Source organism: Trachurus japonicus, chromosome 6 (assembly GCF_045865225.1).
Source record: "Trachurus japonicus isolate A0001 chromosome 6, Traja_1.0".
Classification (NCBI taxonomy): domain Eukaryota; kingdom Metazoa; phylum Chordata; class Actinopteri; order Carangiformes; family Carangidae; genus Trachurus; species Trachurus japonicus.
In genome coordinates this window covers 16,017,798-16,043,765 of record NC_140912.1, presented here as the reverse complement: position 1 = coordinate 16,043,765, position 25,968 = coordinate 16,017,798, and the positions used below count along the sequence as shown (strand labels likewise).

General features: G+C 43.1%; 1 protein-coding gene across 5 annotated transcripts; it reads right to left on the bottom strand.

The window, feature by feature from the left end:
* Positions 1-233: 233 nt before the first annotated feature.
* Positions 234-25,833, bottom strand: otogl (otogelin-like). 5 transcript variants are annotated; one of them, XM_085779275.1, is made up of 58 exons: positions 25,630-25,833; positions 25,200-25,242; positions 24,785-24,863; positions 24,483-24,561; positions 24,293-24,385; positions 22,805-22,959; positions 22,100-22,221; positions 21,666-21,871; positions 20,975-21,099; positions 20,678-20,784; positions 20,423-20,529; positions 20,070-20,195; positions 19,868-19,976; positions 19,739-19,785; positions 19,489-19,634; positions 19,265-19,391; positions 18,959-19,136; positions 18,748-18,872; positions 17,752-17,961; positions 17,394-17,562; positions 17,212-17,286; positions 16,973-17,016; positions 16,594-16,759; positions 15,587-15,694; positions 15,179-15,317; positions 14,440-14,574; positions 14,169-14,315; positions 13,959-14,078; positions 13,638-13,754; positions 11,477-11,633; positions 11,245-11,271; positions 10,944-11,123; positions 10,584-10,862; positions 10,389-10,506; positions 10,222-10,301; positions 9,204-10,099; positions 8,098-8,275; positions 7,821-7,963; positions 7,710-7,733; positions 7,516-7,608; positions 7,235-7,424; positions 6,710-6,927; positions 5,910-6,051; positions 5,633-5,818; positions 5,276-5,488; positions 4,904-5,008; positions 4,660-4,767; positions 4,409-4,510; positions 4,222-4,326; positions 3,994-4,034; positions 3,819-3,882; positions 3,464-3,642; positions 3,276-3,380; positions 3,081-3,200; positions 2,775-2,820; positions 1,878-1,949; positions 1,108-1,187; positions 575-991 (listed from the first exon to the last, which is right to left on the bottom strand). In XM_085779275.1, the coding sequence occupies exons 1-58, from the start codon at positions 25,700-25,702 to the stop codon at positions 791-793; spliced, it is 7,929 nt and encodes a 2,642-aa protein (XP_085635401.1). In that variant the 5' UTR covers positions 25,703-25,833; the 3' UTR covers positions 575-790. The 5 variants fall into 5 exon arrangements, with proteins under 5 accessions (XP_085635397.1, XP_085635398.1, XP_085635399.1 ...); XM_085779271.1 differs by lacking the exon at positions 1,878-1,949 and having other exon boundaries at positions 234-991; XM_085779272.1 differs by lacking the exon at positions 1,878-1,949 and having other exon boundaries at positions 234-991; positions 24,818-24,863.
* Positions 25,834-25,968: the final 135 nt, after the last annotated feature.

The window sequence follows — 25,968 nt, the reverse complement described above, 5'->3', positions numbered from 1 at the left end:
ACGTGACGGACAGACGGAGAGCTGAGTTCGCTGAGGGGTTTTGTTATGAGGAGGTGACTCCCACACAGCAATAACCTCTCAGAGGTGAAGCACAAACACATGTCAGCACTACAAATGCTGAATCAGGGTGAGTATGTGTGTTTGAGGAAGACAAACTACAAGGGAGTGTGAAAAGGCCACATTTGCAGGTCCTGAGGACACAACGAGCCTTGAAAAACATTCAGACAAACATACTCTTAAATCATTTATTCAACTACTTCAAAGTAAAGAAACTGCAAAAAGGACAAAAATCACATTTTTTAAACTCATTAATTTTTATAAGGAAACAAAATATCCCATAACACTTTCATTTGTACATGGGCTAGATTTCTTTCTGATAAACTAAAATGCATATACAGTACATTGTCTGAACCCAACAGTGGATATAAACATCATATCAACCCCCAATAAGCAGTAGAATAAGTGGCTAATGGAATCATACCATCTCTTGAAAGCACTAGAAAGCCGACGGGGTCGATACAGCAGGTCATACAGAAAATGAGGACTAAAGTGCAGAGAAAACTACTTGAAAAATATTTCCCACTTACAGCAGTTATTTTCAGTATATTTTGTTTACAATTATGACACATGGCCAGTGTTGTAAATTGTACATTTTAGTAGTGATAAACAAAATAAAACATGGCTGGTTTTCATATTTGTTCTGTAGTACTGGAAAAAAACACGATCCTCTCACTCAGACATTCTCTTCGTTTGTTTAGCTTGCACTCATTTTTTTGCCTGGACTTATTTTTTAGTTCCACTGGCAGGAACAGTCCACGGGCTCTTGAAAGTTGTACTCAACGACTGTGGCGTTGCGAGAGCAGTAGAGTGTGACGAAACGGGTTTGTAGTCCACTCTCGCGGCAGCACTTACAGAACCTGGCGTGACTGTTGATGTTAAAGTTGAATATGGTTGCAGACGGACATTTCCCATCACAAGAATACACTGTAACCTGTGAGAGGATAGAGAGGATTATGCTACGAGACGAGAATGCTATAATAGAAAGTAATGCATCGCTTTGTTTGTAGTCTTTTTTTTTTACGCTTATTTCATGCTTGCATTTCTTACCGGTGCATTACTCCTGCAGTCATCTTTTCTAATGGTAGTCCGAATGGCCACACGTTTGCATGTCTTACCATCCTCTTTACCTATTCACCGGTTCACACAGAAATAAGATTCACAAAAGAGGTAACCCTCAGAAATATGAAGGTGCAAGCACAAACATACACGAAGAAACACACACACTCACACACAAACTGGCAAACACATGCTCACACACACTCCTCTAACTCTTTGATCATTTACAACAGAGACCTGTCATTCACACAAGCCGAAAGGCCTTTTTGAGCAGGGCTCTTTGTTGCCCAGCAGTAGGATCTTGCTTTGATTGACAGTTGGGTGACGGGGGGCACAGTTCTCGCAGCAGAGATCGAGCTCGCCAACTGGATACTGACCTGAACTCAACCTTGTTTTTTAGTCAGTCAAAGCTGGTTAAATGGATTCTGTATAAGTTGGAATGCATGAATGAGCAGACGATCTTCAGCTTCTTCTAGAGGATCAGTGTTAACCTTGAGCTTATTTTGTCTCACAAGACTTTGCTATTGAAGTTAACATTGCTTATTGTCTGATGGGTCATTCACAGTAGATATTTAAACAGGGGTGAAATGTTGTCCGTGATATAGGATGTTTTAGTGTAAACAACAGAGAGGACGGAGATGAAAAGAAAACAAAAAAACATCAAAAAAGACACACATTCACTCAAAGGTTCAAAGTGCAAGTGAATGAGTCAGGTGTGCCAAAGAGTTATTGGTAGTGGCAACAGTGCAAGGTGGTGGTACCTGTGTCACAGTTAGTACTACCAGTGGGAGTTACAGGATTAACGGTAAACGGTAAAACACCCACTCCAGAACCTGGGAGCATCGTCGGGATCACAGCCGTCCGGTTCAAACAACGTCGGGAGAACACACACACAAGGTTACGTTTGGTTCAGATAACAAACTTAATATTACACACAAACACATACAAGAATGGAATCAGTAACAGCTGGCAAGCAGATGGATTTCACTTCTTTTTTTTTGAGTCAGTCCAGGCAGCCAGCCAAGGAACCCAGTCATTTGATGTACTACAAAGAGCAGCTCAGCAGGGAAAATTCTATCCCCTGCACCATCTTGCTTCCTCATTGGTAAAACACTCACCATGGCGCACCCTGATTGGCCGGACTGCAAAGTCACTGCGAAAGCAGGCAAGCGGGAGAGGCTATGATGCCAAGTCCACAGGGAGGAAAATATCACCATTGCATTTTAGTTAAAGGTTTCATATACACAACTTGGAGATGTTGCTTTACTCAATGTGGAAAGTGCAACTACAAGTTCAGGAAGTTGACATATGTTAAGTACGTACACAAGTAATGACTACTTAATGTTGACTGCATTCATGTTTCATCCTTCTAGATAATTTCTAATTTCTAAATCCTTGAGTTGTCCATCAAATACTTCTATTTTAGCTGTGCTCCTGGACATTTTTGGAAGAAAATCTGGGGACAAACTGTGAAAGCCAAGGGTTATGGGAAATGTAGTGACAGGCCAACAACAGGCTTTATCTCCACCCCCCTACAACAGGCCACACCGCCAACCACTCAGCCATTAAGCCCATCCACTGCCAGGCAACAAGGCGCTCACCCGTCTGATTGACAGCTCAAAGCAAAACCAGAAGCACCAATAAAGTTGGAGACTCACATGTCCTGCAGCAACCGTCCACATAGCTCTGAACCACACCACCATTCTGCAAGACGAGGACAGCATGAGGAAGGGTTAATTGGAGACACCATTTAACATTTTAGTACATAATATTGGGCACAAGGGAATTTGTCACAAATCGTAATAAAAAGTAAAAAGTTGGTAAACATATACAGAACTGTTTCATCAAAAAACAACAAACCAAAAGAAAATATTCATGTGCATTAGAAAGGTTTTGAAACTTCATGTGGCTTTAAAGAGTTTCAACATTAAATTCTGAAATAAAGTATATTCGGAGGTCCTGACCTGAATGCACTCTGTATCATTGAAAGGCGGGCAAACCACCCCTGAGGCGAGGATCACTGCTCCCACTGCTGTTTCCATACAGTCGAAACGTGTGCAGTTCTCCACCCAGGAACTCCCTGCCTACACACACACACAATCAGAGTCAGTATTGCCTAACGATGGGGTGGGGGCTCGTGTGGATGTATAAGTTCTTACAGCAAAAAGCTCTGCTGTCCCGTTTTCATTGGTGAAAGTACAGGAAACATTTTTACAGGAGCCGCAGCACACCTGAGGATCTGAGGATGGCAAATACACCTGGTGCTGAAAAAGATGAAGCAAATGCAGGAATAAAGGTTAAGTTGAGCAATGACTTAGGGATCTATCAAAATGTGTTGGATGCTTACTGGTCCGCATTTCTGGGAACAGTTGACAGAGCTGATTTCCATGGCGTAGAAGCCAGACTCTGGGTCTTTGTGGTTTAGGCAGTGGACGGTATAACAAAGCTCTCCTTCAAAGTACTGAACCAAAGACTGGCCTGGTCCCAACACTGTTACCCCTTCAAAAAGACACACCTCTGCCTTCTCTGCACACACACACATGGACACAAACACAAACAGGGTGTATAACTAAACTGTAAGTGAAAGATGTTGCCATGGTGTCTGCAAACTGAATCAGTGGATAAATAATACCTACAGCACAGCACGTCTACTGTCACACTGGTGAAAGGTGTGTGTATGTGTTTTTATGGATTATACATACGGCATATATGCTGCTGACAGCCACAGCTGGTGCTGCTGTCTGGGATCTTGACCAACACCTCCCCCTGACAGAAAACAGAGTAAACAGCTGACTTAGCAGAATCCCTCACTTTTTCTTCCCTCCAGCAAAGACCTGATTAGATAGTGACTTGCGATGCAGCTTTTTGCTGACTTACCACCTGACAGACAGGGAGGGAGCTCCCCTCACATTGGCATTCTGGGAGTGACGGAAAGAAAGTTAAAGAGAGAGCCAGCGTGAGGATTATGCAAGTACATGACGGGCATAACAAAGTCTGAGATTATTCCAATCATCAACTCAGGCAGCAGTGAACTGACACCAGTAACAAATAGGATTTATGTGTGTGCATGTGTGTGCATGTGTGCGTGTGTGTGTGTGTGTGTACCGCAGTGGTGCTGTGGACAGCAATGCCCGGGTACAGAGGTTTGAACCAAAGAGAGACCAGGTGCACAGCTCACAGGTGATTCGGGGCACAGGTTGACATCACACACTGCAACACATGGGATAAATTATGAACATGATTTTGAAGAGACAGACACACAGACAGACAAGAAACCCACACACACACTTACCACAGTGATACTGTGGACAGCAGCTGTTGGTAGTGTTAAGATCCACAGCCAGAATTTCTCCATGTGAACATGTTGGAATAGGCTCAATGCATGACTCACACACTGCTCAGACAGAAAAGACAAACAACAAACACAGTTTAGTTGCTGTAATTGAGGGAACAGTCAAAGACGGAGGAGCCAAAGCAGATGGCCCACCCCAAACCAAAGACTTCCAGTTTTAGACTGACCTGTGAACCACAATTAAAACTTACCACACAGGTAAGAGTAGCAGCAGGACTTTTGCCCCCTGACCTCCACAAGGAACTGATCTTCCCTGCAGTCGGGGGCAGAGACAGGAGGGCACGCCAGCGGGTCACACTCTGGAGAAGATCATTTGCAGCAAAGCATTTAGAGAAAGTTAAAAGTTAAGCCAGAGTATCACAGTTAACAGAAAGTTTCAAAAAAGTCTGAAAGCTTTGTGGGAAAAATCTAAGAAATGGAGGTTTGTGTTTGTACCACATCGGTATTCTGGGCAACAGGACACAGCACTGTAACCCATCAGTAGCCTGTTCCCGTTGTCACAGGGTGGAACTTCACTGTCACAGATGGTCATGTTGCACTCTGACAGGTAGCGAAAGAGCAAAAAGAAAAGGTGATTTAATGCCTCTTACGTTTTCTGAAATATTATGACTTTTGAAGCCTGAAATTAAGGGATACTCTTAGCTACAGACCCAATGGACCATTGTCAGCAATATAATGTACAATAACTATGGAGAGAGACTTCAAGAATGAGTGAAGAAAAGAAGATTCAACTGTTATCTCTAAATCACAATCTCTTGAAAGTTCAAATTATAGACTAAATGTTTCGCTGGCCAACTTTTAACTCACCACAGATCTTCTTGGGGCAGCAGGCTCCTTCCTCCAGAACATCCAGTACATACTCTCCCTCCCTCTCACATAGTGGCGTGGGGACAGAGTTACAGTCTGGTTCAACAGCCACTACAGAGCCGTTCTCCATACATTTGTAAAGACAGCAGCTGCGAGCAGAGCCATTCCACACCTCGCCTGGGGCCCGGGGGTTACCGTCGTTATCTGTGCACACTAGATACATCACAGCCGAGTAAATACACTGATGATGCAGCTATATACGAGTCGAGGAGTAACATGAGGCGCGGTCCAAAACTCGTTCGGACTCTCTGACAGTGCAGTTTTCATCACAATGCATGTAATTACACTTTCACTCACCACAGCGATCCTCGGTTACACAGTAAGGAGAGTCGGCGCGGTGCAGGATGGTGCCACCGCGGCACACACACTCCTCTCTGATAAAGGAGCAGGTGGTTTCTTCATAGTACTCTCTGTTCAGACAGGTGCGGCTGGTGCAGGTGCTCACACACGGCTGATACTCCTTTCCGGGGGGACATCGCAGTGCTACAGGAAGACAGGCACTTAGCAATGCATGAACAAATGAGTGAGTACATCTGTATGTGTGTGTATCATTGCTTTGTTTGTGTTTGCTTACGGCAGAAATTGTGTCGTCTCCAGCTGATGCAGACTTGATGTGTGTAGCAGACTGCCACATACGCCGCCAGAAAGTCACACTGATGGTCTTTGTAATGCAGGTCCCCTGCCCACATGATGTCACAGAACTGCTCTGGAGGAACCTACAGACGCACAACCAGGCCACAATCATGTCATGCTTCAACTAAAGATCATTTTCATTATTAAAGGGGACATATTATGGAAATATCACTTGTGGGTGTTTGTCTTGCCTTCCGGCCCCCAGAATGTGAGAATTTACAAAGAAAATCTGTGATTTTCAGGCTCCCTGGGTTGAAATCCATGTGGTTTTATGCACTGTTCCCTCAGTTGTCTTCCAATTATGTAACTAGTTGTTGAATTTGAATAATACCAATGCAAGTAGTGTTTCATTTGCATTTAAAAGGGACAGGCCCCCCTGAACAAGGCTGTTTTGAGAGGATGAAAAGAGTTGTGATGTTTGATCCTTGGGGTATTTGACCAAAGCATGTCACAGACATGTCTTTAAGACACCTGGGAACTCTTTTAATTTTTATGGAAAAGTGGCATAATATGTCTCCTTTAATTAACCAATTTATCTTTTTTAGATTATTCAAAATGTATCATAAAAAAGGCTACGGTGTCATTGTCCAATAGTTGGTTTTACTGTTCAAAATCCAAAGATATTCAAATCACAATGATAAAACCTAAATCCTCACATTAGAGAAGCTAGAAACAGAGAATTTTGAGAGAAAATGACAAAGTAACAAAGCACATGCTCTACAATAACAACGCTGCAGCTACCTTGCTGTGGCATGGTGTGAAGGCTCTTTGGCGGAGCATAGAGAGACAGGTGGAACAATCCCCTGTGGTACAGTTGTCTCCGACCCTGCGTGTGTGTTCAGTTTCATCTGTAGTGTGCACCCTCCACGCCTGCAGGAAGAGCATCATGTCTCCCACCTCTCTGACCACCGTGCCGTTGGGCAGCTTCAGGTCATCTTCTGGGTTCCCATCACAACAACCTGGCACAACGGTCAGACAGATATTTGGTGTATGTGTCGAGTTACACAGCTACATTGTCATCATGCAATGTAACTGTTGAGTGAGATAATGTGCTTGTGAATGGCCCCAATTAAACCAAATGGCTCTCAACATCTCAAATTGTCATATCTCATAATGACACAAGTCAAAGTGATGCTGCTGTTTAGACAATTAGCCCTTGGGTGCTGATAGCTGGCACTCAGATAAACGAGGATGGTGCTGAGCTGGTGCAGTCAAAGTTGATGTGTGTGTGTGTTTGTGTTTGTGTGTGTGTGTGTGTGGACTCACCACACAGGCCTCGAGTTGGCACAGATGCATTATACGGAGTAATGTACTGGAGCACCATGATGCCAGTGCTGTGATACCACTGCATGCTGACCCCACCAGGTGTATGAATCAGGTACATGCTACCTGTGTCTTCCACATAGAGCGAGTGACGGGAGAACGGGAGCCTGGCAGGTCGGTAGTTCACCGTCACCTGGAGACAGATTGATACACAGATGCACAAAAATAACATTATTCACAAGGCACGAGTTAATTTTGGCAGTAAATTAGGCAAACAGAGGCACCTTGCGATCCAGACGGTTGATAATGATTCTGTTGGAGGAAGTAGTGATGTTCAGCTTCTTAAAACACAGACCAGATGTTCCACCCGTTGGACTCTTTGAGAAAATGATGTAATGATACGACATTAATATTCATGAACTTTTGATCCTGATGCAAACACGTCTGTGGGGAATGATGGGGAAGAGACTGTACTCACAGTTCGTCTGATGGAGTTCACACTCTACAAAGAGGACAAAACATTTCATTTAAGATTCACTGCGCTGTCATATGACATTATGGTATTCGTATTACATCCTATGTAAGTTACCTGGCTGGTTTCGCATTTCTCCACAGTACCAATAATAGTCTCTCCGGGCAGGTTAACCAGGATGTAGGAGCCATTATCATACAAAGCTACATTGTTGCCATCAAAGGTGATCACACGCAGGTCTGACATCACAGTGCAGCGACCTAGGAAGAGCCAGCTATATCAGTAAAATCAAACACATCATCTGAGCAAATACAGATTCTAATCACTCGGCCTTCCCAACATTGAACCAAAAGGAAAGTCTGATTTTTAACTAACTTAACTAAAACAAACTTACAGGGGCACTGCCACTGAGGACAGCAGGGGTCTGTGTTGATGAGGATGGGCAGGCCCAGCAGACTGCACTGGGGCTGGGTGGTGTTGTATCGACAGTGGAGAGACGAGTTGTGAAGCAGCAGCTCTCCATTGAAACAGATCAGCTCTGCACATTCATCAATACGGTACGAGTACGGCGGCTGTGGAGTCAAACACCTTTCTGTTGTAATATTCATGTCCACAAGCCACAGCACTCATTCATAACCACTGACAGACTTGTTCTCATCTCATTTGCAAACACACACTAGGGATGTCACGATTACTTGTTTTCACAATTAATCGCGGTATTAAACGCCACAATTACTTAATCATACAGGTTCCTAAATACCGCCATTTCCAAAAGAGATTATGTCGGAACCATGTCGGCAGATCATCACAGCACGCACGGAACGAAAACAAACTTACACAACATTATGAACGATATGAATCATCACCTGCGGGATAACCACCTGGCTTTGTATGCCAGAGTTAAGGTAAATACACAGTAAATGGGTTAAATTACGTTAATGTCAATTTACCTGACGTAACACTGAACTGGTAGGAATTTGTAAGAAAAAAAAAAGATTAAAAAAAACTTCATAATACTTCAAACATTTTCTCTGAAGGATTAAGAATTGGTCCTATATTAATAGATACTTTAAATAATTTGTTTATATCATTAGTAATGCAATTATATTTTGACTATATTTCATTTCACACATTCATAGTGTTGTAAAATTATTGAATGTAATAATCGTGATTATTTCTCTGACAATAATCGTACCAAGAAAATCTATAATCGTGACATCCCTAACACACACACACTGTGATATAATATACCGTATTTAACATTTTCAATACCAAACAATCCACATAAAGCATTTAAGTGTAAAGCATAGGCCTAATTTGTACATTTCTAAGAATGTAGTAGTTTTTTTCACAAAGGGTGATGACATAAATAATCAATTTATCAATCATACATTTTATATACACTACATGGTACTTTCGCATTTTGTTCCCTTCACAGAGTTATCTTTTAGGTGTTAGTGTGATTGTGAGTCGACCTTTAATCATGACAGCAACACTTACTGTGCAGGGAGTAGTGGGGAAGAGAACCGGCGGTGTGGCTGATGCTTCTTCTGTTGTAGGAGAGACGCCGGGACTCGTGACGACTCCTGTGGTCGCCGACTCGGTAGTGGGCTCCACAGTTGTAGGAAGTGTTGCCGTGGTTGTCGCAGCTACTGCTGGGATGTCCGACGGGGCGGTGGTCTCTATGGTGATGGTTGTATCTGTCGGTGTAGGTTGGGGAGCGGTTGTGGACGCAGCGGTGGTTTCAAGGGTAGAGGCGACGGAAGCGGGGGCAGTTGGGACGGCTGTGGTGGTGGAGATCGGAGGAGGCGGGGCGGAGGTTATGGGGGCAGTCGTCTCCGGTGTTGATGGTGCGGTAACGGTGGTAGAGGTAGGAGCGGTGGACGACACGGAAACGGTAGTATGGGCTAGAGGAGAAGTAGTGCCCTCGGTGGATACAGTGGTGGGGATCGCTGTGGTGGCGGTCGTAGTGACCCCTGAGGTTTGGGTGGGGGTCATTTCAGTTGTAGTGAGAGTGGTCGTCTCCGGCGGGGTTGAGGGAGCGAGAGTGGTGGACACGGTAACGGTGGGTGAAGCAGGAGGAGATGTGGGTGGAGATGGGGTGGGCAGACTGGTGACATGCTCGGTAGATGATGTTACAGTGGAAGTAGCGGGAGTGGCGGTGGTTGTTGTTGTCGTTGTGGGCCTGATAGTAGTAGTGGAGGAGGTAGTTGTTGCTCTGGTGGTTGTAGTCGCGGTGGTGCTCGGAGTGGTGGTTGTGGAGGTGGTGGTGGTAGTCGTCGGCCTTGTGGTGGTCGTAGTAGTCGTAGTGGTCGTTGGTGTTGGTGGTGCTGTAGTAGTTCTGTTGGACCGTGTCACGTACGCAAAGGGAGTCGGAGTCGGGGGAAGGGTCACACCTAGAGCAGACAATTTATATTGTAAAAACTGACTGACTTAATAAAAGTCATTGCAACACTAATCTATGTGTTGTATAAGAAACTCATTATATTTAGACAACAAGCTAATCTGCTGTACTCACAGTCCTCTGTGTAGACACATCTCCGAGTGACTTCATCGAGGACCATGTTCCGAGGACAACGTGGGAAGCAGCCCTCCACACTGCAACATACACAACTCATTTCAGCGCTTGTAGGGTCGATTATCATGGCTGTATATTTAGTGCTTTTCATTAGGCAAGCCTCTTACGGAGGAAGGAACTGGCAACGTGTGGCATCTGGGTCACTGCAGGTGTGGACACAGGGACTCGCACAAGCCTGGTAGCGCCACTCACACATCATACGGTAAGGTATCACAAAGCTGCTTTCTGAAAGACGAGAGGAAGACACTTGATTAGCTAGTGTTTGAATGTATGCATGTTGGATGTAGTACTGTGCTTCTGACCCTCCAATATGAAGCTGCTGCTAATTTTGAAGCTCTCTGAGGTGTCGTATCTCTGGGCTCTTGCAGAGGTGCGTGTCAGTGTCAGAAAGATCCCGGGTTGGCTGACAAGCTCGAATGAAGTGCGACCTGGCAAAAACAGCCCCTGGTGCTGGATGAAGGTCGCCCTGCGACTAAACTCTACCCCTCGAGTCCAGCGCTCCAACTTAAGGCGGCTGCGTTGAGACACGACAAGAAAAAAGTTTGGTCTCTCTGCAGACTCCAGGGACACCACAGGGACACCTGGAAAAATAAGAGAATGGGAATTAATGCACTCCAAAAGAAAGAACAGTAGCAAACAATTGTGTGAATGCTGACGCTCACGTGATGTTCTGTCCTTCTGCAGGCCTGCTGTGATCATAAAGTTGAACAGAAGGCCTGGGGCAGGTAACTGCCCAGGTCTCACTGTTACCAGAGGGAACACAGAGCCGCTGGTGCGATTCACTCCCAACATGCTGTCATTATAGACAGCACTCACCACGGAAAATGGGCCATTGCCTAGCTCTGTGAGGGAAGTGCCAGAGCATGAAGAAGAAATGAATGTGGTGGCAAGATGGCAGGGAATCAGTGATTGCCATTTAGACACAAAAATCAACTAAAAACCTCAAGCTACACTCATACATACCTTGATTATAGTATTCACAATCGTAGGCTGAAAAGGAGCAACACAGTTCATTAGTTATGAAGTGTCTCAGTAACATAGAAGTTATTACAAGACAACAAGATGGCTGTTGCAAAGAGGGAGTGGACAAAGTGAGCTAGAGAGGTAGGCAGGGCTCATGATACATCCCTCACCTGTATAAAGGCAAATGCACGACTGTATGAACATGTTTGTGTGTGTGTGTGTGTGTACTCACGACAGACAGAGGGAGATCGCCAGTGTATTGTGACCCCCTGTTGACAACATTTGTGTGCATATGCAGCGATGGACGTACAGAGACACTCACAATCCCCCCCGCGGTTACAATTGCAAGTGTCTGTTAGGCAGTTCCTATAGAACCAGGCTACATCCACCTGGAGGGTATGCACACATTCAAAACAAAACACAACACACACACACACACACACACACACACACACACAAAATCATAAAGTGAACCGGGTCAAATCTCACTGGGGGAAGCTAAGGGAGGTCTTGTTTAGGGGGTGAGTTGTTCTCAATAATTCAGAAAGGCAAGGAGTGATGAGATATCAGGATAAAGGAATGTGGGTCAACCTCTGGTGCAGAGGGGATCAGATGAGCTCAGATGACAGACAGACAAAAATGCATGAGTGATGAGATGGTCCGTCCAGCGGCAAGTTTCACACAATACCTCTGTGTTTCTGACAGCGGCTACTGCACTGCATACGACGATGCACCACATACTTTGCAAGAGCAAAATTTTAATCTAATCTACTTCAATCTAATGATTTCAGAAGATGCGACAAGCAGAGATATTGATGAGGCAGTGTGTTGCATCCCGGCTGGAGCAGCAGGCTTGCAGTTAATAAAGTCATGTTAGTAAAAGGGTTCTGCAGACATTTTATCCTGTTTATACTGCTTATGAACCCTTTAGAAAGCTGGTAATAAAATCTGGGTAATGTTGGTAACACCACTCAAATCATAAAACCTATCTATCAATTCAAATTCAATATTAAACATAAACAATGACTGTAACTTTCATATAGTGTATGCAAACCTTTACAATTACTGTCTTCACAGAGCAGGGGCGCTTATATTCTGACAAAGAATGAAGGTATTTTTCCTTAGAAAACTAAGCGCTAGAATCACAAAAGTACACAGACAGGTTATGTCTGCTTTACTAAGGCTACAGTGAAATAGAGAAGTCTGGTAAAGGTAGAGAGGTCTGGCTACTTCATTGGTATTTTTAAATGTTTCTTTCATCACATTGTTTTGAAAAGAAATCTGAACAAAAGATTCACTGTCTGAAAGTAAGAGACGCAAAAAAAAAAAAAAAAGCACTTGAATGTGTCCTCTGACCAAAATTTAATAAATTAAACCTTTGAAATTCTCTGGATTTAATCATTTGTGCAAAATCATGTTTTCTATTTTAACCCAGGCAAAGAAACAAACTACCATGAACAGAGCAGGACCAATGATGTGGACCATTTACTCCCTTCGAATTAAGAGTGAAATACAAATTAATGTGTTCCCACAACAATGTAGACAAATGTACTGTATCACAACTAATGCCAGTTACTGTACAGCCCTCAAATAAAAAAACCTATGTAGAAACCATAAAAGGAAAGTGCTAAAATAAATACAGAAACAATGTCTTAGATGAACCCACTCATTAGAGATATTAAGAAACACTTTCCCAGAGTGATCATATCCTGGCTAATTTATAAAAACAGAATGCAAGGAAAGCCATAGAAGTCATTTACTCTTCAGTGCTTTATTAACAAATTGTAAGTAAATTCATTTTCATGCTTCTCGATAAATAAGACGATAAATGCTGTCACTACACTGACTTTAAATCAGTGTAGTGACAGCAACTATTCAAGAAGACAATCATCACAAAGAATATATCATCAATAATCAACTGACTTCAAAACAAACTAATAACTTTACAGGGATCTGTTCAACAGAAATATGCAAAGATCAGTTTTTGCATATCCATTTTGCTCACTTTTACTGAAGGTGTTACTTACTTGCACAACATTAATATAATCAAGTAAGGGTACTGAGTGTGATTTTAAGCTTCTGTTTACAGGGTGAGTTATGGCCCAAATGTCGTTTCTGTGCATATATACATGTCTCCATCTGCTGGCCAGAATTAGAAATACTGTACTGTAACAGAACATCGATGTGTGTGTCTGTAGATGTGTGTAGCTCAGCATCTGGTGTGGCGTTTGGCATTTATCTCTGTGGAACAGTGTGCTGGGATCAGTTAAGGGTAGTTCCCATAACCCCTCAACAACCTCTTCTCCCCTGTTGGAGCCAAGATAACCTTTCTGTCGCAGCATTCATTCTGTAGGGACATTTGAATGTGTGTGCATCACTTCAATGGCACTCACCACGTTGTGACAGGGTGCAAAGACATCACTGTAGAGGAGAGCACATTCCCTCTTGGCATACGGCTGTCTCCCCAAGTCCCCTTCACATGGTCGCGCAACAACATAGTCACTTTCGCACTGAAACACACACACACACACACACACACACACACAAGGTGATGGAGTGTCTGATTACTTGTAAATATCACGGTGGACACGAGGGAGACATGCACACACAGATTACAGGAGCTACAGAGAGCTGGAGAGCACTGAAAGACCAGGGGGGGTGAGGAACAGACACAGAAAAGGGTAAATGGACAATCAAGGGAGGACTCATCATACCTGTCCCAGAGCCCAGCTATCTCCAAAGGTCTGTGCATTACTGACTTCCATGTGACTAGAAGTGGTCATATCATTCACTGTCACACTGTCAAAATTCCCACATAGACCGCTGAGAAGGCCCTGAGGGAGAAAGCAGACCACACATAGCAGTCTTTGTAGGAGGGCCACTTAAAATGGTCAATAACAAAATACATTACTCCTCATCCAGACCTTCCACTGAGGTCCGACTCTGATGTGTACAGTTGTCTTGCGGTCCCAGAGGATGGTCAGGTCCTGACTGGAAAAGTGGACCACAGTGTAGTAGCCAGCTCTCCACAACTCAAATTCTGACCCTCGACCTACAACAGTGGCCGGATTCTGAGGCAGGACAAAGTATTATTAGCAGAAAGTGCTGAAATTTTATTGATATATATTGTAGAAACACAGGTAAATTGTTTTGATTGATATATAGAGTGTTACTGTGTGTGTGTATTGTCCTTACAGGATTGCCAGAGTTGTCGGTGAAGTAGATTTTGGTAAGTCCCACATGAATGACCAGTATTTTCATGCACACAATGCCGCTTTCATAGCAGTCCTTGTTTTGGGCAACAATGGACATCTCGGTTTCTGCTGCACTCTGATCACAGGGTAAGACAAAATATTACTCTCTGCCCAAGGTCTAATTTGCCACTGTATCAAAAAATTCAACCCACATGGCAAATTTGATTCTACTCATTCAGGACAGGCTGTCGTTTTGGATATGTGAGCGTTGACAGCAAGAGGAAGGAAGTCTAGGCTATGAAGGTACAGCTGCTTCGCCCATACTTTCCAGGTCTGCATGGAGGCCACAAGGCTGCTGGGTCTTTTCTGTTAATTCTAATTCTATATCCCTGGGAGCGCAGGAGCCCTGGGGTTTGGAGCGAACACTGGTCTCTTTGTGTTGCTACGGCTTTGCACAATGTCTGCTAGCATTACCATGGTGCAAACCCACCAGCACACACACACACACACACACCTTAATCTGCTCTAATTAAAACCACTCTCCCTTCTAAGATCAGAAACAGGCATGGATTTTCTCTCACAGATCTGAATCATTCCTGGCTGGGAAATGTAAAAGATGCTCCTCCTACACATCCAATCTTACTCACTCACACACACAATCTAGTATGTGAACCCTGTCACCGCACTACTAGCACAGCATTTTACATCTTCACTCACACACACCAAGGAGTTCTGCTCACCTTAAGCAGGTAGACCTGGCAGTCAGAGTGGTAGTCATACTCAAGGCCATCAAACGTGTGGTAGTGTCTGTCACTGTAGACAGTACACACAGCTGGACAGGGTGAGTGGGTGCAGTTAAAATAGCCACGGTGACACAGACTGAAGGGACGGACAGGTGGAGGCACATGAGAAGAGTAAAGAGAGACAGAGGTGGAACAAAAGTACCATTTCATTTTTTTTTGTGTGTTTGAAGATTTAGTGTGTTAGAAATTAATTTAAGTCTTACATGGAAAAATGTACATACACAAAATTCACAAATAAATATGTGTATCTCAAATAAAATAATAACATCACTGCTCTTTCTGGTGTTTCTCTTACAATGGCAAAATATTAAATGTAGATTACATTAGATTAGTAAATGTGTGTACCATTTGTAACATGGTGTTTCTACACTTTCTCCAGGCAGGTATTCAAGGCCCAACCAGGCACAGGGACAGTTCTCTGGATAGTAACACTCCCCATTGTGCAGAACCAGCCTTTGTGGACAAAAGATAAGTTACACAGGAGGTACAAAACATCACAAATGTCTGATTCTGTGAAACTGACACCACATTCAGCAAATTCCACAGTAAATCTGTTTTAAACATCAGCATGATCTCAGGAGGGGATTTTGGTAACTAAAGGTATCCAAATTAAATAATGTATTGTCGAGGTGCCTTGGATAAAGACTTAATTGACAAATAACAAAAGCATACACTATGGCAAATGTTCTGTTTGTTGTCCCTCAATACAAAAAAAGGTGACTATTAATTGACTATCGACTAAGAACTTAAAGCAGAAGTAAGTGGTCCAGCCGTTTTCGCTAATGCTGCGTTCCAGGCAGGCTTTTGAAATCGTAAATTACAGCTTCAAGTCACAACTTACGACTTTGTAGCGTTCCAGGCAACCCACTCGTGTTTTTCCGACCTGTTTTACCGGTGAAAGTCACTATAACGGCCACTCGTAACTTCCGACTGGTGAACTCGTACCAGATCGAACTGGTACCACTTCACGGTCGGAAAAATACGAGTTTCCTTGAACGCACCATAACAGTCCTCGTCCCTACGTCGCCACATTCACGGCGTTCCTTGGCTGCACACACAGCCCTGCATGCCGTTCTCTCTCCTCATTGGATAAAAACTGTAGGATACGATAAATGTTTTCTCTTCGGCTCAGAGCAGAGCAGAGGGACTGAGAGACCCGTGTTTCAGACCAAACACTCTATAGAAGTGATTGCTGTCGGAAGATATAACTATTTAAGACTTATATTAACACAAATATATCACTTACTTCTGCTTTAAGGTATGTTTTGCAAAGTGGGCTGGAATAATTACTTTTTAACACCTTTTAGAAACACAAATTCATAACATTGTAGGGCAGCAGGAGCTTGTTTTACCCAGGAGGGCAGACACAGCCGGGGATGCATGGTGTGTTCGGAGGGCAGGTGAGGTTCAACATCAAGTTCCGGCAAGTTGGTGCACAGGCCACACCTCCCCTCTGCTCAGTGCAGCTGTGGTACACTTTCCCCTCTGGACACTCCCCAACCTCTACACTATCAGGCTCTAAAACGCACACACACACACACACACACACACAAAAATCAATGCCTGAGTTGCCTTAAACGTCAGCCTCAACAGCCAATCTTGGGAAACAAGCTACAACTGCAGACATAAGGCTCTTGATTTCAGCAAGAGGGACACAGCATGAAACACCACTTTGTTGGTGGAGCGAACAGGAGCAGGAACCAAAGGGAGGGGAGAGTGTGGAGAGGTTACCTCTTTCCTCTGGCACACACTCCATCTTCCCATTTCTGCACAGACTGATGGAGGAGACAGGAAGGAGAGAGAAAAAGGAGTGAGTGTTTGCGAAAGAGTGTAATGTTATCAAACACAAGGTTAGTTTAAGTGCTCTACATCTCATTTGACAATCGCTCGAGCTCCACTGTGTCCAGTCTGGAGACGAGCCAATGCTAGATTTATCTTTCGGTGGCAGGTCAAGGCCAGCTGTGACTCACCAGGGGCCGGAGGCGCTGAAGGTCACTTCCCCTGGCTGTGACACACCACCCATGGAGTAACAGTGACACTGAGACCTGAATGGAGGAAGATGACAGTATTTTAATTACGGTAACTAATGTGCATAGTTTCTGGTAATTGATGACCGTCGTTAAGATGATGTATGAGCCGAAGAAGTTCTTACAACTGCACGCAGCGTTGGCGCACATCGTCATAATAACTGCCGTCTGCACAGCCACACCCCTCGGCACAGTCGTCACGGTTACATGTCTCAGTGCTTGACAGAGCCCGACAGGAACGCCCACAAGATGACGCACAAGAGTGGTACAGCATACCACCAACACACACCACTCCTGCGTACACACATACACATTTTTTTTTTGAATGAAAGTTTAATTTCTACAGTACTTTGTGCATGTTTTAACTGAACTGCATTATGGGGGTTTTCTGATTTTAATGAACATGATGGCAACCATCTTGGGTAGGATATTCAAACATAAACACAAAATAGCATGAACAAAATCCAGAAGGAAAACACTTACCACATTCAGAGACGTGTGATCTGAAATTTATACTGATTCCATGTTTGGCGCAAAGGTAAGTATAGTGAGCCAGCGCCGTGCACAGACAGCTGCTCCCACAGCGACAGGCCTGGTAGCGGCACTGCTGCTGGTAGATGTTTGGACTGATGTAGCCATGACATGGGGCAAACACATTCCCCAGAAGCACCTCACACTGGGACGCATAGAATACTATAACACACAAAACGTCAATAAAACTTTTAATATATTTACAGATCTAGTCTGAACAGAGACTGCAGCCAAAACCTGTAGAACTCAAGTAATGAGTAATAACTTCATCATCAAATCAGGATGTAGAGTGCAGTATGTAAACCTGCTGGCAAAAATGAATCTTTTTCATGTGAAATGAGTTTATCCATGCAACCATTTTAATCTTTCGATCTTTCCCGACAATGCTCCATGATGTAATTGCGAGGCATATCCATGAATTTCGTTACACAAATCAAAAACCACTCTTTCTCATCTCTGAAAATGAAGTCAAACAATATATACTATTTAAAAAATCCATTAATGGGAAAGCTATCAAGAGTTTGAATTTATGTACTCTTTATAATGTTTTTGTATAACACAATATCCTGAAAAATTGCCTCTGTATGTTTGTAGCCCCCTGGCGGCGGTTGTTGTTGTAGTGAATTACATTGCACTATACTGATGTTGTAATTCTTAATAAAGTTTTGAGAAAAAAAAAGATGTAATTGCGAGGACATTGTTGTCTACTTGCTTAACCTGTATGACCAATAACCAAACGACATTTGTGACCACGAGACTTTTGTTTACAATTTTTGGACCGTTTGAGTTCGGCCTATGTGAACGCAAACCAGACCAACTGAAAATTTGCAACAATGTATCATCCTTGCCCTGATTCGAATCAGATAATGGATCTTTAGGTGTGAACCCGCCCTAAGATACAAGAGGAGGTGCAATGATAAAAAGAAAATTACGGTAGACCATAATTACCATTATGCTGGTTCATCTCACAAGGATCGACAATGGGCAGGTTAACTGGAGCTATGCAGGCAGATGACACCTTCCAAGCATTGGCATGAAGCTGAGGAGTGCCCTCGATCATACCTGCTGGAGACCTACACAAGCAGGCACACAGACACAAACACAGTCCATTAAAGTGTCATTTTCAAAACTAATCTATAATTCTGAAGTATTTGCTCACAGGAAGTCATCTCGCAGATTTCCATTGAAGGTTCCACAAAGGCCCAGCGTCTGTCCACGCCACTGGCTGTCCAGCTGCAGGTAGACCCGGCCCCCTTGACCATCATAATGCAGCTTCAGACCAATCCCTACCTTTAGCTGAGTAAACACAGAGGTAAGCTTCCGCACCTCCACTGTATCTATACACCCGGAAACAAAAAATTAAATGACCATGAGGAGTGTGTAAATCGAAAACCATTCTTTCTTTGAACACAAAAAAGTCATTTTCATCCGCAGCTCAAATTCTCCAGCTTTTTGTGATTCCTACCGTCAACATAGGGCAGAGCAGGTGCTGGGTTGACACCAATTATCACCTCGCCCTCTCTGGTCAAAGTGATCTGATGACCCACGTCTTCATCTAACACCACTGTCACTGACTGAATACACGCGTGGTGCTGCAGACACACATACCACACATTATAGATGGTTAACATCTTTGTGAAAAGGACAAAGCAGGCTTGGTGTGAGCATGAGAACCATGGTTCACAATACCTCTGCACAGGTGGTATACTGCAGTGTGATAGTGAATCTGCTCCCGCTGCGGCTCTTTGCCAGGACGTACTGGCACGCCCCCGCCTGGAGAAACATCCTACCATCAAACGTTGTCACAAATACATCCCCCACCACCGAGCACTCCGCTGAAAAGGAGACAGAGAGTGTCGAGTTAGTTATTGAATCTCAATCCACACTTCTACTTCACTTCACATATTTACGACTACATGGTCTTAAAGGACAATCTCACCTGTGCAGTTGTTCTCAGTGCAGTTCCACACTCCTCCCATGCATACACTGAAAAAAAGAGCAGCAACAATAGATTAGCAGCACCTTGACTATGTTGTATGCTGACAAGGGAATTCACAGCTGCACTCACCAAACACTGCAGCCCTGTTGAAGTACATGTCCTTGCACATATGATGTTCCATGGTAAACACATGGACACTGAGAAACAGCAATGCATGTTCCATTCTGCAGGATAAGACCTGTGGGAAAGAGGATTTGAAAACAAGAGTAAATTCAAGGTTGATTTATAGAGAGCAGAGAAAAGAAATTTGAAAAGATTTTTGTTTGAATACCATCAGGACAGTAGCAGCCATCCAGACAATGCAGGTTGGTTCCCAGACACTCTTTCTCAAATGTACAGGTAGGTGGACAGCAACTGATACAATCTCTATAAACGAAACTCTCCTCGCAGCCGTCATCTACATACAAACACACACAGAGTTTTCAAATAAAGGTATAATACATCACACAGAATAATTTATCTGCATAATATAAATGTGTGTGTCTGTTTTTACTGAAAGGGCACAGCTATTCTTGGGCTAAATTAATGATTTTGTAAAAGTAAAACTATACAGTATATTAAATATATTTAAGTGATAACTGATCTTTCACTTTACAAGTGTCAAGAGCTGCAATGCTAACTTACTGCAAGAGGGGAAGCTGTCCCTCCATTCCCTCACTGGATATCCAACATGTGAGCAGGCTCGGGTGTATTCAACCAAGGCTCGACAAAACGTTTCCTCATCATCAGATCTTGCAAAAAAGAAAAAGAAAAAAATCTTGTCTGAAATGTTTTTGGTTTCTCTACAAATATATATATTTTTTTTTTTTACCACAACTGAGCTTACACACAGAGAGGAGGGTGTAGTAACAATAAACAATGGAAGTTTTTTTTACTTACACACAGAGGTCAGATACACAGCTGGCCACAAAGGGATTTGGATCAATGTTTTCATGACAAGACAGAAATGGGAAGAAGAGAAGTGCACTGCATTTCTCTATGGCATCCTGCACATATTCACAGTAAATAAAGTATGAACATAACAAGACATCTAGCAAAACAAACACTGTTGCAGTCTTTAAACACAGAAGCACCACTCTAGTTCTCACTGAGTTAAAAAGATAAACGTTTGAATATGTAAAGTTGGACTATATGCCAATAGTTATAATAAGAGGAGTGATTGTTTGTGGTTCTTACATCCATGTCTGACTCAGAGTGGCAGGGTCCATTAAAGTCCAGATCCACTGAGGGACAGGCTCTCTCATGAGGCAGATCCACTGCCCAGCTGTTGGCAAACACTGCAGCTTCATCTGTATGAATGCCTAAAACACACCATCGACACACAGAGTATGTGGGGGTCACCTACAGTAGCACATATTCTCAAACAAAAAACACCAGAAATAGACAAAATGCATGGTTTAGCACACTGTGTAAAGATGCAGTGGATATAATTCAAACATGCACACCTGCATTTCTTCCCTTTTTTTGTCAACAAACACAGTAAAAACAAAAAGCATAATTAGGATTAAAATAATCATAATTGATTAAAACTGAGAGTTTGTAAATTATGAAACTCAGACACTAGCAGCTTTACAGCCAAAGCCTTTCCACTTGTTTACTCTCTTTCTCTGCGCTCATCCAAACTCTGCTCAAACAAGCAGGGGACTGCAGTTCATATTTCTGGTCATCCGAGGAAGGATTCTTGCTCCTTCCAACCATTCAAACCAGAACTATCAGTTCTCCACTGTCTTCTCTCTGTGGTCTCTCCAAGTCCCACCGCTACTATAATTGGTCTGAATCAGTGTTGAGTGTATAATAATAATAATTGAGGTGAGTGGGTGCTGAGAGAATGGATAAGAGGATGAGGGGCCGGTCAGGCCGGTCTTACCACGAGCTGTGGTGAGATCATCGCCAGCAATATGGTTAAAGTTCCCACACAGGCCACACGGGGCACCATGGTGCTCCTCGCTCATCTTCAGGTAGACACCAGAGCCTCCGTCCCACGCCAAAGAAAACCCAAACACACTCTTCACCAGTAGATAATCTGCCAGCCGCTCGATAAACACACCTCCTACAGTCTGAGGCAGACTTAGTCTGACATTACACAACACACATTAAGACAAATTAGGAAAAACAGCCTCTTTGAAAAGCATGATAATAATGCTCTATTGTGACTTTCCAGTAGGTGGGGAGAGGATGGTGATTAACTGAGTTGTTTCTCTCCTTTCTGTTCTTACAGTTTTGTAGGAAGAGAAATAACAAAATATTTATCTATCTATATCCATTTTCGTTCTACATCTTTGCAGAACAAAACACACGCACCTGCGGCCTCCCTGGTGGACCTGATATCCAGAGATGTGGATCTCCTCCTCATTTGGGAAGAACAGGCTGAGAGCCCTGGGGCATGTATATACACTCCCATCACACACCCTGCTGTTGTGGACCTGAGTAGAAAGATAATTGTAGAGAATCAAAGAAAGGGTTGAAGGGTCAATGAACCACAATCTGTAACCTGCACCAAAGATACAAGAAATAGACACACTTGGGGACATACATCCTTAAGCAAATTCATCACAAGCAGTTGCAATGTTAAATAATAATTGCTACAATTGTCAATAATGCTGTTAATGACTCTTATCCCCAAACCCATTGGCTTCCACTGGAGACATAAGTAGTTTATAAGATCTGTTGACAATATATCACTAGACTTTTCCTTTTAACATGAGTTGTAAAAAGCAAAATTAGATAACTTTTGTCCCAAATACAGGCAATGTCTAACTAAACAAATGAATATGACAATTATAGTTTTATATATACACCGTTGCAACTACTGCTATACCCCCTCATTTAACCATTTGTGGAGGTATTTTTGATAGTTAGCATTGTGTTGAACTGCTTTATGTGATTCTCTGTATGATTTGACTTTAACTGGAACCATAGCGTTGCTTTCAAACACCATTAATTTAATGTATGCTGAATACTAGTTAAGTATTTCATGGATTTCATTTTAAATTTGAATGCTCTTACCCACACCGTGTACTGTGGTGTAGCTGAGTGGCAGTCCTGGGCCAGAACGTATGAGCAGGTTCCAGGGAAGTAGAAGTATATTCCATCAAATGTTTCAAAGTGGTGCTGACCCCAGGATCTGCATATCCCGTCTCTGTCCTGGCCCTGGTTAGGTACTGGGGGGGGGGGGCAATTCACTCAGATAATCAGATTAAGGGTTCTTGAAATGATGAAGTGAATCAGTTTCATGCAGTGACACAAAGCTTCAGCAGAAATTGACACCTTATCAAAGGAAGAGAGCAAGTGATACATGTTATCTCTTTTATCATCTTTATATCTTTCATCACTGAACCTTATCAGCAGAAAATGAATACCTGAATTTTATAAAAAAGTCCTTTGTTGCAGTTAATTTCAAGAGCTGGTGGGTATGCCAAGATGATGCCTACGACCTTTCCCAAACTCTGAGGGGGTGGAGGCTGGTGACAGTGAGTCACATCCTCTAATCTTATCAGACGGTGGGTTAGTCATGCTAATGGTAATCCAAAAATAATACATTTTGCAAATTATACTGTACATATGTTGATTATAAAATACCCACACTTAAATCAACAACATATTTCTGCTTTTATTTAATAATAAATAGGCATTGTCTGTTATAGTAACGTGTGTTATGTGGTATTAGGTCCTTTACCCTGTTCTTCAAATTTTGCAATATACCTGGGAGTCTTGATCATTTCTCTTGGATGAAGCTTTAATGGTCTTTTCTTGGTGAAACCTTGCAGGTACGGCTCATTTCACAACAACTTTGTTCTCTCGGGTTTGATGAACAATCCATTTTCTTTACTGCCTTGTACATAGTCGATCTCTGGATTTCATCTCAAGCTTAAATTCAGCTTGAGGCCCCTCAGGAGCTATACAGTATTCTTTCCAGCGTGTGTCAACACTAAATTAGTTTGTTTAAATTAAAATGTCGTTTTGATAACTGTGACCTAAGATCTCTTGATATACTGTATAGGGACTCTGTTCAGAATATAGAAACCAGAAACTCCATCACTCAGCCCTTACCCCATTACCTTAGTTCAAGTGACTTTATATGTGCTCCTGTAGGGAGTACGTAGGGAAGAGTGTGTGTGTGTGTGTGTGTGTGTGTAGTCTGGGTTGAACTGGAGGGTTTTGGATTTATTTCAACAAAGAGAGATAGAGTGGGAGATCTGGGGAAATTTGATGATTAATGCTGGCGTGTGTGCAGGTAATTACTGTTTGCTGAATGATGGGAGAGTATGATGCACACACACGAACAATCTCATACACACACACTCATTCTTGTACAACAATATAGCATGTCACTGTTATTAAAAAGTTGCGATCATGCTAACCAGCCAGGCTGTTGCATACTGTAGACGTATTGGTGCTTGTTAGCCAACCATGGGATTGCTCTGTGAATTATTTCCTTGCAAATTTGAGCTGACACCAAAGGAAGATATGTAGGTGTTAGTGTGCATTACTCACTGATCTGGCAGCGGTCTCCCAGTGCCTGAAACTGAGCACAGTCACACACACCGCCTTCCTGACACCAACCACCATTGAGGCAGCCACAATATTCTGGGAAACACATAAAGAAACTCAAGTTCACATAGCCCCAGCCCATCTGGACAATGATGGTTTTAAGCTTCTATGATCTGGGATCTCGTGTACTTACCCGAGGATGAATCTCTGGCTGTGTAGTTGTGTAAAATGCTGCGAGACAGAGAACCCTCTGATAGCAGTGGTCTGTATGTCTTGGAAAACAATAAACAATAAACACTTAGAGCAGTTCTTCAAATGCTTCTAAAGCTCGACTGGCATCAGTGACACAGTGCTGTACGGTTGGTGTACCTGATGCTGTAAATTAAAAGTTGCATCAGGTTGAGTGGGAGAAACTGTATGTGTTAGTGTGTGTGTTTGATTCTTTACAAAGACAGCTTTGTGCTGGATAGGGTGTGCGCATGTGGGTGCCCTGACCTCGTCTGGTTCTCTTAGGTGTAGTGTACCAACCTCCTCCCCGAGGAGATCCCGTTTCCTCCGAAGTGCATTAGCCCTTCTGCACACACACAAACATGCACATTAGTGGGAAGAAACAGTCAGAGGGGAGACTTAAGTGCACTTTACACCGCTTGAATTCAGACTCCAAACTACTCTTAACTGAACTCTCACACACAGGTGCACCAACGCACACACACACACTTGTATGCTATCTCTGTCACACGCTCTAGTAGTGACACAAACAGAAAGGGCAAATGCAGCCATCACTGTCAATCTATTACATTGTTAATATTACTTGTGAAAGAAAGTATTTTCTTTTAAACACAATATGACTTATATTTTGGCCACTGTTAATGATGGAGATAAATTAATTCCATTTCTTCATTTAATTTACCTCTGTAGTCTTCCTTCTGCCACTGATAGTCGGCTCTGAGCTCCTAAATGCAGAGTGGTACAATTAACATTAAGTTGTTAACCTGTCAAAGTAAATAACAATTATCTATTATAAAAGTATATTTATGGCCACAGGGTCAGTTCAAACACATTTTAGTAATTGAAATACCGGTATGCGTCATTTGTAATTATTCAGCAGTTGAATGTCATGTTAGGGCATATCATGAAGGAACAACAGTGCAGTTTTATGCAATATATGATTTATTAAACTCATATAAGCACCTTAACTCTATCATATAATAGTATATATAGTCAGGACGCTTGATATGACATGTAATATAACATGTTTGATATTTCCAATGATAAACCTGTTGATATCACGTCAGTTTCTCCAATGTAACATTTTGCAGAGCAAAAACTGACAGACTCACCCTCAAGTAACAGCAAGTGGGAGATTGAAAACGACATGAGAAGAAATCGTTTCACTGTCCACTTTAAGTTCATCTCAGAGTCCGAGAAGAAGTCCCACCGAAACGTTAACGGTGCATCTCAGTTGTCCCGAGAGGAAAACAGGAACTGGGTTTACCGTATTTGACAGCACCAGGACGATGGCTGGGCTGGTCGGTGTAGAAGCTACCTGGTGGTGACAGCCCCCCCTGAGCAGATGACGAGTAGCCCACACCTGTGTGGCCAGGTAAGCCTGCCCTGCGCTGCTCTGTCACTCTAACATCCGCAGCCAGCAGCATGCAGCCCCGTGGTCCCTGTGTGAG